Source organism: Eptesicus fuscus, chromosome 6, assembly GCF_027574615.1.
Source record: "Eptesicus fuscus isolate TK198812 chromosome 6, DD_ASM_mEF_20220401, whole genome shotgun sequence".
Classification (NCBI taxonomy): domain Eukaryota; kingdom Metazoa; phylum Chordata; class Mammalia; order Chiroptera; family Vespertilionidae; genus Eptesicus; species Eptesicus fuscus.
Genome location: NC_072478.1, coordinates 26,340,556 through 26,354,955, shown reverse-complemented (window position 1 = coordinate 26,354,955; position 14,400 = coordinate 26,340,556). Strand labels below are relative to the sequence as shown.

The window sequence follows — 14,400 nt, the reverse complement described above, 5'->3', positions numbered from 1 at the left end:
CCAGGATTCATGTACAAGATTATTCAGAACAGCCTTGCTAGTCATAGCAAAACCCTGGAGTTGCCTTGAATATACCTGAGTTGTAGATTTGATAAATGGTGCTGCATTCATTCAATGGAATGCATGTAAATAAATGGACAGTGGGAACACACAATAACGTGAATGACTCTCAACAGGATAATGCTGGACCAAAAAAGAAAAGAAAAGAAGAGACGTCACAAAACAGTGTGTTTGTTTATAGGATGATTTAAAAAAAGAAAAAAACACCAGGCTACATTTAACAAATGGTATTTAGGCAGGGCTGATACTCAGCAGTCACACACCTGTATGAATGCATCAGTTATTGAAATACAGCAACACGGGTTGGTAACTAGCTGCTGCTACAAACCTCCCCCACCCAGTGTGATTCCTGGCCACCCTGGCCTTGTCCCTGCCATGTCACAGATTTCACAATCCAGCAGCTAAAGAGTCGGGATCTGGTAAATACTTTTTATATTGCCTTTGGTTTAGGGAGGCACGCATATGTGGGGGGAAAAAAATGCTTTACAAAAAGGGTGGAGGGGTGGGTGGAGTTGGAAGAGGGCACAGAGGGGATACATGATGATGGCGAAAATAAAATAAAATGTTTTAAAGAAAGAAAAGAGCCGAGACCGGTTTGGCTCAGTGGATAGAGCGTCGGCCTACGGACTCAAAGGTCCCGGGTTCGATTCCGGTCAGGGGCATGTACCTTGGTTGCGGGCACATCCTCAGTGGGGGTGTGCAGGAGGCAGCTGATCGATGTTTCTCTCTCATCGATGTTTCTAGCTCTCTATCCCTCTCTCTTCCTCTCTGTAAAAAATCAATAAAATATATTTTAAAAAAAAGAAAAAAGAAAGAAAAGAAAAGGAGTGCTGAACACCAAATCCAGAAGGGTGGTCCTCCTGGTGGGAGGCCCAGGGGAGAGGGCGCACTTAGAAAGAGTCCCCCGGGAGCTTTCGCTTTCGTCTTCCTCAGGGTCAGTGTGCTTCCTTCCTGTTTGCCTCCGATGCACCGAGTGCAGAGGGAGATGTCATTAACCCCCTGAGGAGCCCCCTCAGAGATGTGGGAACTGCCTCTGCTTCAGCCACATCCCCAAGTGGCCTCAGAGTTTCAAGAAATCCATCGCAATTGCCTCCCAATGAGCTTGACTCAGTCATTTGGAGAAGCTGTTACCAAATAAAGTGCAGGGTACCCAGTACAATTTGAATTTCATGTGAGATAAACAATGAACAATTTTCAGCATAAGTGTGTCCTAAATATTACACAGGATCAACTTACACCAATTTATTTATTTATTTTTTTGCTCATGTATCTAAAATTCAAATGAAAATGGGCATCCTGTATTTTTATTTGCTCAATCTGGAAACGCTAATTCAGAAGCATCTCCTCACCAGAACCCCTGCCCCGTTCCTATTTCCAGTAAGAGAGTTCCATAATGTGGATCTTTCAGGGCGTCCTCTTCTGAAACCCAATAACTCCCAATGGTTATTCTGAGGTTAATCGTTTTTGTTTGTCAATCCTCACATGAGGATATTTTTTCCATTGATTTTTAGAGAGAGAGAGGAAGGGATGGGGAGAGACTGAGAAAGAGAGAAACATCGATGTGAGAGAGACACATCTATTGGTTGCACCAGCCCTGACCCGGGCAGAGATCGAGCTTGCAACTGGGGCACATGCCCTTGACCAGAATCGAACCTGAGACTCTTCAGTCTTCAGGCCAAGGCTCTAATCTCAAAGCCAAACCAGCTAAGGCCTGAGGTTAACCTTTTGTTATCCATCTGTCCTACAGATGGATAATATGTCTCCAGGACAAGGGTGAGCATTTAGGAGACATATTGCCAGCTGGAATTTCTGCAAGATTTTAGAGTTCAAGGGATTTAGTCTTGTAAATCTAACCCGGAAGTCCAACATTTGTTTCAGGGTCCCAATTGAGCTCACTGTGGCCCAAAAGGAGAGATTGCCTGTTCCTTCCCAGCCCCCCTTTCTTTATATATGCTTTTTTTTTTTTTTTTTTTTTAAGAGAGGAAGGGAAAGGATTAAAGAAATAGAAGCATCAATGATGAGAGAGAATCACTGATCAGCTGCCTCCTGCACGCCCCACGTTTCGGATAGAGCCTGCAACCTGGGCACGTGCCCTGACCTGAAATCAAACTGTGACCTCCGGGTTCATAGGTCAACACTCAACCACTGAGCCACGCCAGCCTGGCTCCCCAGCCCCCCTTTCAAAGTGGGTTATGGGTTGTGTTTTGTCCCCCCAAAAAAAGATGTTGGAGTCCTAACTCGAAGGATCTTATAATGTAACCTTGTTTAGAAATAAGGTCTTTGAAGAGGTGATCAAGTTAAGATGAGATCATTAGGGTGAGCCCTAATCCACATGGCTGATGTCCTTAGAAAGGAGGAAATTTGGACAGCGACATGAGCATAGGGAAGACGAGTGAAGACACAGGATTAAAGTGATGTATCCACAAGCCAAACAAACACCAAGGATTGCTAGGAAACCACAAGAAGCTGGGCGGGGGGGGGGGGGGGGATAGGGTGGAGGCAGGAAGAATGCTCCCCTGCAGGTTCCAGATGGAGTGTGGCCTGGGGAGACTTTGATCTTGGATGTCCAGCCTCCAGAACCCGGAGACAAACCTCTGCTTTTTAAGCCCCCCTCGTCTGTGGTACTTTATTACAGCAGCCCTAGGAAACTCATACAGATTTTGCTTTCTCCCTCTGGAAACTGATTTGGTTGATTAGACAGTATTGCCCAGAGCATGGAATAGTACAAAGTAAAAGCTCCCAGTAGGATGACCAACTAGGATTTTCCCAGTTTTCGCTCTGAAAATCCCACGTGCTAGGAAAAGTCCTAGGGGTGCTGGGAGGATTGCTCATCCTAGTTCCTGGAATGATCTGAGGTGCTGTCTGGACACAGCCTCAAATAACCTTGACTGTCCTGGTGAGAACGGTTTCCCTTTCCCATTGTTCCATTACTCTAATGATGTCCAGGAGAAAGGCTCCATTTGGGGATACATGTCTCTAACACCTCACTACCACTTGCTAATTTTCACTTTCAAAAAGTTGAGGTTCAAAGTCTGGGCCAAGGAAAACAGTATGGTGGTTCCTCAAAGAGGTAAACATAGAATTACCATGTGAAGCTCTAACCAGTTTGGCTCAGTGGACTGAGTGTCGGCCTGCGGACTGAAAGGTCCCAGGTTCGATTCCGGTCAAGGGCATATACCTGGGTAGCGGGCACATCCCCAGTAGGAGGTGTGCAGGAGGCAGCTGATCGGTATTTCTCTCTCATCGATGTTTCTAACTCTCTATCTCTCTCCCTTCCTCTCTGTAAAAAATCAATAAAATATATATTTTTTTAAAAAGAATTACCATGTGAAGCAGCAGTTTCACTCCCAGGTGTAGACCCCAAAAGCACTGAATGCAGGGACTCAAAGACATATTTGCATGCCCATGTTCATAGCAGCATTAATCACAATATCCAAAAAGTGGAAGCAACCCAAGTGTCCACCCATGAATGAATAGATAAGCAAAATGTTGTCCATCCAGACAATGGAATATTATTCAGCCGTAAAAAGGAAGGAAGTCTGACACCTACTACCACATGGATGAACCTTGAGGATATTCTGCTCAGTGAAATAAGCCAGACACAAAAGGACAAATACTGTGTGATTCCACTTATATGAGGTCCCTAGAGAAGTCAAATTTAGACAGAAAGTAGATGGTGGGTGCCAGGGCCTGCGGGAGGGGAGGGGGAGCTAGTGTTTAATGGGGACAGAGTTTCAGTTTGGGAAGGTGAGAAAGTTCTGAACACAGATGGTGATGATTGTTGTATGACACTGTGAATGTATTTAATGCCACTGAACTATACACTTAAAATTGGTTAAAATGGTAAAATTCATGTTATGTTTATTTTACTGCAATAAAAAAAGGAGGAAATGATAAACGGTGTCAAAAGTTGCTACTGGAATATTACAGAGCGGAGAGAGTGAGGAGGCTGCGTCTGGCTCCCGCTTTCACAGCCATTGCAGTACATTGAGCTCCATAGAGACAGCGCAGGGGCAAGTGCGAGCCGGCCGGGCACTGGGTGACTGTGCGCTCGCTGAGGGAAAGTAATTAAACATGGGCAAAGGAGATCCTAAGAAGCCGAGAGGCAAAATGTCATCGTATGCTTTCTTTGTGCAAACTTGCCGGGAGGAACACAAGAAGAAGCACCCAGATGCTTCAGTCAGCTTCTCAGAGTTTTCTAAGAAGTGCTCAGAGAGGTGGAGGACCATGTCTGCTAAGGGGAAAGGGAAATTTGAAGACATGGCAAAGGCGGACAAGGCTCGTTATGAGAGAGAAATGAAAACTTATATTCCTCCTAAAGGGGAAACAAAAAAGAAATTCAAGGATCCCAATGCACCCAAGAGGCCTCCTTCGGCCTTTTTCTTGTTTTGTTCTGAGTATCGCCCCAAAATCAAAGGAGAGCATCCTGGCCTATCCATTGGTGACGTTTCAAAGAAGCTGGGAGTGATGTGGAATAACACTGCTGCAGATGACAAGCAGCCTTATGAAAAGAAGGCTGCTAAGCTGAAGGAGAAATATGAAAAGGATATTGCTGCATACCGAGCTAAAGGAAAGCCTGATGCTAACAAAAAGGGAGTTGTCAAGGCTGAAAAAAGCAAGAAAAAGAAGGAAGAGGAAGAAGACGAGGAAGATGATGAGGAGGAAGAGGAAGAGGAAGATGAAGAAGATGAAGAAGAAGAAGATGATGATGATGAATAAGTTGATTCTAGCGCAGTTTTTTTTTCTTGTCTATATAGCATTTAACCCCCCTGTACACAACTCACTCCTTTTAAAGAAAAAAATTGAAGTGTAAGCCTGTGTAAGATTTGTTTTTAAACTGTACAGTGTCTTTTTTTGTATAGTTAACACACTACCGAATGTGTCTTTAGAAAGCCCTGTCCTGGTGGTATTTTCAATAGCCAATAACCTTGCCTGGTACAGTATGGGGGTTGTAAATTGGCATGGAAATTTAAAGCAGGTTCTTGGTGCACAGCACAAATTAGTTATATATGGGGATGGTAGTTTTTTCATCTTCAGTTGTCTCTGATGCAGCTTATACAAAATAATTGTTGTTCTGTTAACTGAATACCACTCTGTAATTGCAAAAAAAAAAGTTGCAGCTGTTTTGTTGACATTCTGAATGCTTCTAAGTAAATACAATTTTTTTTTATTTAAAAAAAAAAGTTGCTAATGGGACTAACAACATAAGGAACAGACAATTGACCATTGAATTTGTTGCAATTTTAGGTCATTGATTCAAGATCTTCCTTCTGTTTTAATATACGCATTTACAGCTATCAATTTCCCTCTAAGAACTGCTTTAGTTGCATCCAACACATTTTGATGCTGTGTCTTCATTTCATTCATCTCAAAGTATTTTCTAGTTTCCCTCGTGTGACCACTGGATTTGGGCCATCTGGAAGTCACTAGGGACCTTGACAGATGTCTCAGTGGAGTTGTAGGGAGAAAGCCTGATGAGAGTGGGTTGAAGAGACAGTGAAAAGGGAAGGAGTGGAAACCAAGAAGAGAAACAACTCTTAAAAGACCTTTTTTTATGTAAACGAGAATAAAGAGATGAGTGATAATTGCAGGACAGTGTGAAATCACTAACTTTTTTTTTAAGATGGAAAAAACTATCATGTTTATAAGCTAATGAGAATAATCAAGAAGAGAGTGAACATATGATGTGGTAAGAGAATGCATAGACTCAACAGAGTGATGACCTGGAGTGGAATGGAATCCAGGGAGGTGGAGAGTTGGCCTTGGCTGGGAGCATGACACTCTGCTATAATAACAAGAAAGAAGGCAATGTTGATGGCCCAGATACAGGGAGATGTGTAGATGTGGTGGGATGCTGTTGACATTCTCTTCTGTGGCTGTGTTTGCTCAGAAGATAGCAGGCAAGGTCAGAGCTGAGAGTTTGGAGGAGGAGGGAGGCTTGAGTGGAGAAGGAAAAGTAGGACATAACCTTATGAGAGAGTGTATGAGTGAAGGGCCAGCGGGTGTAGCAGGTTTGAGAAGCAGTAGATAAGTTGTCAAGAATCTCAAGGGAGCCTGGCCGGCCGGTGTTGCTCAGTGGTTAAGCGTCGAACTATGAACCAGGAGGTCATGGTTCGATTCCTGGTCAGGGCATATGCCCAGGTTGTGGAGTCAATCCCCAGTAGGAGATGTGCAGGAGGTAGGCGGTCAATGATTCTCATCATTGATGTTTCCATATTTCTCTCCCTCTCTCTTCCTCTCTGAAATCAATTAAAAAAATGTTTTTAAGGAATCTCAAGGGAAATCAGTTGGCATGACTGTGTATCAGGTTGCCCAGGGGCAGGTGAAGAGGAGGGATGGCTTCAACCAAGATAGGTTTGGCCAGGTAAATGTGACAAATGAAGAGGCAGATGAAGGAGTTAAGAATATAGTATGTCAATGAGTTATTATAATGACAGACCACGGCTCTAAACCAAGTGAGAGGACAGAGGAAAAGGGGGAAAGATCCATGGATTACAGGTTCTGGCAGAGCTGTTTGCGCAGGAATACCAAATGGAATGAGGTGGAAAGAAAAGAAATGTAGGTCAATGAGTAGGGTATTTGAGAATATTGAAAGGGATGATGTTTTTGAAAATGACAAAGTCTAAAATAAGAACATGAAAGCTGGGGGCAAGATCTTTGAGAGAGAAGAGCTAAAGGAATTGAGAGCCACATTTCTACAAGGATCATCAAGCTCAGTGGTTCTCAACCAAGGGCAATGCTGCCCCCCAGGGGACACTTTGTGATGTCCGGGAACATTTTTTATTCTCACAACTTGGGGATGGGAATGATACTGGCACTGAATGGGTAGAGATCAGAGATGCTGCTCAACTTCCTACAATGCACAGGACAGACCCCCACAAGCAAGAATGATCTGGCCCCAAATGTCAATAGTGCCAGGACTAGGAAACCCTGGTCTCTATGGATACTGAACTCACTAAGAATTATGACCAGAGAAGTTCTCAAGAAAAGAAAAATGAACCAGGAGGCAAAGTAGTGAAGAACTGAGACAGCCTGAACTGAGGTTGATAAAGGAAGCAGAGAGGGTAGCAGAGAGTATTATCTGATAACCTAGATCAAAGCTGCAGCGTTTTAGAGCAAGGACACCTGCCTCACCCCAGGAGGCACAAGAGTGTGAGGAGTTCGGAGGAAAAATAGCCACAACCTAAGAGCTTAAAGTCTCCGGGGAGAGCCAGGCTTCTGATGGGGAGAGAAGGTAAAGAGGAAGTTCTGAGAAGAAATTGAGAATATAAGGAATTTTGCTTAGGAAGGACTGTGACTTCCTGAGGGCACAGCTGAAGTATTTCAAGATTTGAGGAGGCTCATTAAAAGGTAGAAAGGCACACCATTTACTGGAAGAAGATATCCGCAATACATAGATCTGACAAAGGACTTATTGCCAGAATATATAAATAACATGTACAGGTTGCCCTGACCGGTTTGGCTCAGTGGATAGAGCATTGGCCTGCGGGATGAAGGGTCCCAGGTTCAATTTCGGTCAAGGGCATGTACCTTGGTTGCAGGCACATCCCCAGTAGGGGGTCTGCAGGAGGCAGCTGATCGATATTTCTCTCTCATTGATGTTTCTAACTCTCTATCCCTCTCCCTTCCTCTCTGTAAAAAAATCAATAAAATATATATATTAAAAAAAAAAAGAACACGTACAGGTCAAAAAGAAGAAGACAAACAAAATGGCAATGGGTTTAGAAGAGACACTTTGCCAAAGAAGATACAGAGATGGCCAAAAGGCACATGAAAGATACTTAAAATCATTAGTCATTGGGAAAATAAACATTAAACCACAATGAGATACCACTACACACCCACTGGAAGAATGAAGATTTTAAAACAACAACCTGTCTGTACAAAGTGATGCTGAGAATGTGGAGCGACCGGACCTCTCAGACACTGCTGGCAGTTTCTTCCAAAGTTAAATATGCATCTTCTATATGGTCCAGCCAATCAACAGCTGGTATTTATCCAAGAGAAGCAAAAATGTACACTCTCATGTACTGCTTTGTTGATAACAACCCCAAACTGGAAACAACCCAAATGCCCATCAACTGGTGAATGGATAACCCTGGTACATCCATACACTGGAATATTATTCAGCAATGAGGAGGAACAAATCAAAGAATATACACACAACACCGGTGAATCTCAAAAACATTATGCTGAACGAAAGAAGCTAGTCATGTCATGCCCTAACCGGTTTGGCACAGTGGATAGAGCGTCGGCCTGCAGGCTGAATGGTCCCAGGTTCGATTCCAGTCAAGGGCATGTATCTTGGTTGCAGGCACATCCCCAGTGTGGGGGGGGGGTGCAGGATGCAGCTGATCGATGTTTCTCTCTCATTGATGTTTCTAACTCTCTATCCCTCTCCCTTCCTCTCTGTAAAAAAATCAATAAAATATATTTTTAAAAAAATAAAAGGAAGCTAGTCACAGCCCGCCAGTGATGCTCAGTGGTTGAGTGATGTCCTATGAACCAAGAGGTCACGGTTCTATTCCCGGTTGGTCAGGGCACATGTCCAAATTGCTGGGCACAATGTGTGTGTGGGGGGGCGGGGGGGGGAGCGTGCAGGAGGCAGCCGACCAATGATTTTCTCTCATCATTGATGTTTCTATTTCTCTCTCCCTCTCCCTTCCTCAAGAAAGAAAGAAGAGAGAAAGGAAGGAAGGAAGGAAGGAAGGAAGGAAGGAAGGAAGGAAGGAAGGAAGGAAGAAGGAAGGAAGGAAAGAAAGAAGTCACATACTGCATGATTCCATTTATACAAAATTCTAGTAAAGGGAAATCAATCTAAGGTAATAGAAATCAGATAAATGGTTGCTTGGGGATGAGGATGGGATGGGGACTGACTACAAAGGGACCCAAGAGATCTTTTGGAGTGACATAAATGTTCTCTATCTTGATTGGGGAAGTGGTTACATGGATTTGCCAAAGCTCATTAAATTGTACACTTAAAATGGTTACATTTTATTATATGAATGCCGACTTCAATATACTTGACTTTAAAACAAGTTGGGCCCTGGTTGGTTTGTCTCGGTGGTGAGAGCATCAGCCCGAGGACTGAAGAAGGGTCCCGGGTTCGATTCTTGTTAAGGGCATGTACCTCGGTTGCAGGGTCCATCCCTGGGCACATGTGGGAGGCAACTAATAGATGTTTCTCTCTGTGTGTCTCTCCCCTTCCCTTCCACTCTGAAAATCAATGGAAAAAATAGCCTCCAGTGAGGATTAAACATACACAGACACAAACACACACACACACAAAAACCCCAAGTTGGACAAAGAAGGAAGAAGGGGGAAATACAGAGGTATACAGAGGTGTGGGTTTTTGTGATGGAGTCCTGGACTCCTTGTGAAATTGGCAGAAATGGGTCGGGGGTCCAATGGGCTTAGGTGATGGTTCCATAGATGGTTGTGTAGCTGGTATATACACATGAATGGTTAAAGTTTAGAAAACCTCATGGTTTCCCAACACTTTTTACTGTGTCCCTTCCCTGAACACTGAATGGTAAGAGGTTTGGTCTACCAGATAGACTGCATTTTTTGAGCATGTGCACACATGCATGTCCGTGCGTGTCCGTGTGTGTGTGTGTGTGTGTGTGTGTGTGTGTGTGTGTGTGTGTAGGGGGTGAAGTGACAGAGAGAGACTTTTATGAAGCATCCAATCACTTGCCCGGAAGAGAATCCTCCACATTCGTTTGGCAGGTGAGGAAACTGCAGCTATGAGAGGTTTGGATCTTCGCCCAACGTGCCAGGGACTAAGAGGTGGGTTGAGATTGAACCCAGGACTCTCTCTCTCCCTTACTTTATCACCCCTTAACTATTCATAATTATCACTAAATAATAACTTAATAATTTCCAATTTAAAGATTTAAATCATCTTTATTCCTATGATAAACACAAGACATGTTCAATGTCCATCAACAAATGAATGGATAAACAGAATGCGATAGCCCTAGTCAGTTTGACTCAGTGGATAGAGCATTGGCCTGCAGACCAAAGGGTCCCAGGTTCAATTCCGGTCAAGGGCATGTACCTTGGTTGCAGGCTCCTCCCCAGCCAGGGCCCTGGTTGGGGCACCTGCAGGAGGCAACCAATCGACGTGTTTCTCTCACATCGATGTTTCTCTCAGTCTTTCACTCTCTCTTCCACTCTCGCTAAAAATCAATGGAAAAATACCCTCGGGTGAGGATTAACAAACAAACAAACAAACAAAATGTGATCTATCCAAACACTGGAATATCACCCAGCCACAGAAAGGAGCGAAGCACTAACACTCATTACAGCGGATGGACCTTGAACACACAGTGCTCAGTGAGAGAAGCCAGACACAAAAGGCCACATGTTATATGATAACACTTTTTTTTCCACTTTTTTTTATTTAGGTATTATATGTGTACATATCTTACCATTGTCCCCCTCACCCCATACCCATACATGCCCTCACCCCCCAGAGTTTTGTGTCCATATATGATAACACTTATATGAAATATCCAGAAAAGGTAAATCCATAGAGACAGGAAGTGGATTCGTGGTTTCCAGGGGCTGGGGCTGGGGCTGGGGAGTGACTGCTAATGGGACAGTTTCCTTTTGGGGGGATGAAAATGTTTCAGAACTGGACAGAGGTGGTGTTCATACAACACTGGGAATGTACTAAATGCCACTGAATTGTACACTTCAAAATGGTTAACTTTGTTATGTGAATTTCACTTCAAATTTTTAAAAAGCAAGATGTGCTTATGATGTCACGCGCACACACACACAAAAAAAGCCCCCCAAAATAAAAAATGTTCATATCCCAGACTCTTGGTATCTAGGGGTGTACACTCCCAACCCATATATATATTTGCAATAATGAGACTGTGGTGCCAACATTGTCTTATCGCCTGCTTGCTTTTCCCCCTAGAAATTAAATGAAGGAAACCAAAATGGCGTATTGACTGAGAAGGGGCATGAAGGAACTTTCTAGATCTTAGACAGGGTGTTGGTTACATAAAAAGTTCATTGAGCTATAAGTTGAGATGTGTACACTTTACTGACTATATGTTATATTCCATTATTTTTTAAAATTACACCATGGGACTCCTTATACATCAATGAAAATGAATGCACAGTGTCAATTTTACTGCTGACTCCCCCCCACACACACTTATATGCTGCTTCCCCTCCCCACTAAAATGCTCCTCAACATTTGATGCTTCTGAAACTGATGGCTGATCTCAGCAGCTTGTGCCCCTGCTTGATTCATTCTCTTCCTTCAACCTGTGACTAAGCCCTGCCACTCCTGACTCCTCTCCTGTTTCTTTGACTGGCCCTTCTAGGTCTCCTTTTCTCTCACCCCATCCCGGGGTGGGGTAAGGGAGGGAGATCTCATCGCTTCTGTGCTCCCTGAGAGCCAGGATTACACAACCACCAGCTTCCCAAAAATCTCCACTTGGATAGTCACAGGCTGCTGAAACTCACCAGATCCTAACCCAGTAGTTCTCAACTGGGGACACTTGGCAATATCTAGAGACATTCTTGGTTGACACAATCAAGGAATGCTACTGGCATCTAACGGGTAGAGGCCAGGGATGCTGCTCAACATCCTACACTGCACAGGACGGCCCCCACACTACTGTATTCAATCCCAAATGTTAATAGTGCCAAGGCTGCCCTGGCTGGTTTGGCTCAGTGGTTGAGTGTCGACCTGTGAACCAGGAGGTCGTGGGTTCGATTCCTGGTCAGGGCACATGCCCAGGTTGCGGGCTCGATCCCCAGCAGGGGTCGTGCAGGAGGCAGCCAATCCATCCATGATTCTCTCTCATCATTGATCTTTCTCTCTTCTCTCTCCCCCTCCCTTCCTCTCTAAAATCAATAAAAATATTTAAAACATATTTTAAAAAAAATAGTGCCAAGGCTGAAAAACTCTGCCCTAAACCAACTCATCATCTTCCCCCGAAACCTACATCCCCATATCCATAAAAAAACACCTCCAGTTACCCAATGGCTCCAGCCAGAAACGTTTGAACCTCCCCTCTCCCTCACTCCCCATATTCAATCCATGCCTGAATTAATTAGATAATAGTAGGTGCCATAATGAACAAACCTTAAAATATTTGATGACTTAAACATGATTGAAGTTTGTTGCTCACTCATCTAAAATCCAAAATGAATGTTCCTATTTGGTAGGCGGCTCCCTTCCCAGGTTCCTTCTGTGGTTCCACCATCTCTATCAGGTCACTGCATTCAGCTGCCAGAGCTGGTGTAAGGAGAAAGAGAGGGGAGAAGTCACACTTGCTTCCTCAACTCCTTAATTTGTAAGCATCACATATTATTTCCTTGCTAGGTTCATTGGTGAAAACACAGCACATGGCTCCCAAGATGCAAGGGATGCTGGGGATTGTAGTCCCTGAATGGAAGGGTGTGGTGACCACCTTCCAAGAGGGCCTTGATGTCCACCCCCTTTTGTAGTCCCCTGCCCCAGAGTGAATTATGGTTAGCCTGTGGAACCACTAGGATAATGTGAAAATGACAATGTCTGACTTCCAAAGCTGGGTCATATAAGACATTATAGCTTCCAGTTTGCTGTCTTGAATCATTTGCTCTAGGAGAAGCCAGATGCCATGTTGTGAAGACACTCAATTAATCAAGAGGTCCACTTGGGGTAGAACTGAAGCCTCCTGACAATAGCGAGCCATCTAATTTGTCCCACCTTCAACGTGCTAGCCATGTAAGTCATCTTGGAAGTGGATCCTTCATCTCTAGTTAGGCCTTTAGACAGCACTACAGCCCTGGCTGACATTTTGACTCCAACTTTATCAAAGACCTCAAGTCAGAACACCTAACCCACAGAAGCTATGTGAGATCATGTTTATTGTTACGATAATATTTGATGTTATTGTTGTAAGCTAATAAATTATGGGGTTATTTGTTACATAATAATAGATAGCTGCTACAAAGGAGAAGCATGACTTTTAGAGAAGAATTTGTCCTACACTCTCAAGCTCTCTCTGTTCCACTTCCTGAACATTTCACAAATCTCTAGATCCTTCCTCACACTGACTCCACATTTCTCTTCAGAATGACTACACCTGCCCTATCACTGGCCTCCCTTTGTAGAAGATATGTCATGTTTTGTTGTTGTTGTTGGCTTTCCAGCATTCAATCATTTCATTTCTTTGGGGGATGGGGACTTTATTGCCTGTAGCAGAGTCCACCATGGTAGCAGTGCTGTCAGAAGTGGCTGTGACCTCCTAGCCAAATTTTCTCTAATGCTCAGTCTCTGGAACCTGTGCCTACTTTTTTCTAAGGTGGATTTTTCAGACTCCCACCCAAACTGGGGAACCTTTAGTGTCAACAAGATTCATTTTTGCTTTCAACCAACAACCCTGATTATCACACTCTGCCTCCACCATTGCCTCACACACCCCATTCTCCACCCATTAGCCATTCCTTCACTGATTCAATACGTGTTTACGGAGTGCCTTCAACGTGCTGAACACTGTTTTAGGTGATGAAATATAGTGGTGAAAAAGTAGAGAAAAACCCTTGTCCTGGTGAGCCTGCACTTTAGTAGGGGAGACAGTGGACAAAATAAGCAGTGAGTAGATCACATGAGAGTGCTCCTCAAACTTCAGTGTACATATGGACCACCTGGGGATTTTATGAAAATGCAGATTCTGATTGAGCAGCTGTGGGTGGAGCCTAAGAGTCTGCATCATTAACAAGATCCCAGGTGATGTTAATGCTGCTGGGCTGTGAAGCAGACTTTGAGTAGGTAGATACACTATGCTAATAAGTTTCATAAAGAAAAAATAAATCAGGGAAAAGGGATACTGTGCTGAGAGAGGAGGGTGGGGTTGTGGTTTGAAATGGGGTGTCAGAAGATTGATAATGAGTATGGACTCAATAGAGTGAGAAGGGAGCCATGGGGATATCTGAGGGAAGAGCATTCCAACCACAGGGAAGAGCCAGAGCAAAGGCCCTGAGACGGGTGTGTGACAGATGAGCTACAGCAGTGGCTCCCAACAGTTTTTGGCCATGCCCCACCTAAGCATCTCTAAGACCCTGATGCCCCCTCTCTGTGACACACAATTCTTATTTTTCAAAAAGTGAACTCCTATTCACGTGGAGGAAGCCTAAAAGGCCATTAACTTGATCTAAACAAGCTTCCAAAGAGTATGACATCCATGAAAGAGAAACATAAAAAGAACGAAAGGACGGCTGAAATACTGAGGAAGAAATCACTAAGAAATTGTTTAAAAAATAATAATCATATGAAGTGATATGAAAAAATAGCAACATTTCAAAACATAGAGAACTGAAATGCATAAA

General features: G+C 43.8%; 1 protein-coding gene across 1 annotated transcript; it reads left to right on the top strand.

Moving 5' to 3' along the window:
- Positions 1-3,999: 3,999 nt before the first annotated feature.
- On the top strand, positions 4,000-5,215 carry LOC129149304 (high mobility group protein B1-like). Its single transcript, XM_054716907.1, has one exon. It carries the CDS (start codon positions 4,135-4,137, stop codon positions 4,777-4,779), a length of 645 nt encoding a protein of 214 aa, XP_054572882.1. The 5' UTR covers positions 4,000-4,134; the 3' UTR covers positions 4,780-5,215.
- The last annotated feature ends 9,185 nt before the right edge of the window (positions 5,216-14,400 follow it).

Excerpts from the sequence above, each read along its gene's own strand:
- LOC129149304 (XM_054716907.1), top strand. The coding sequence starts at position 4,135 with ATGGGCAAAGGAGATCCTAAGAAGCCGAGAGGCAAAATGTCATCGTAT.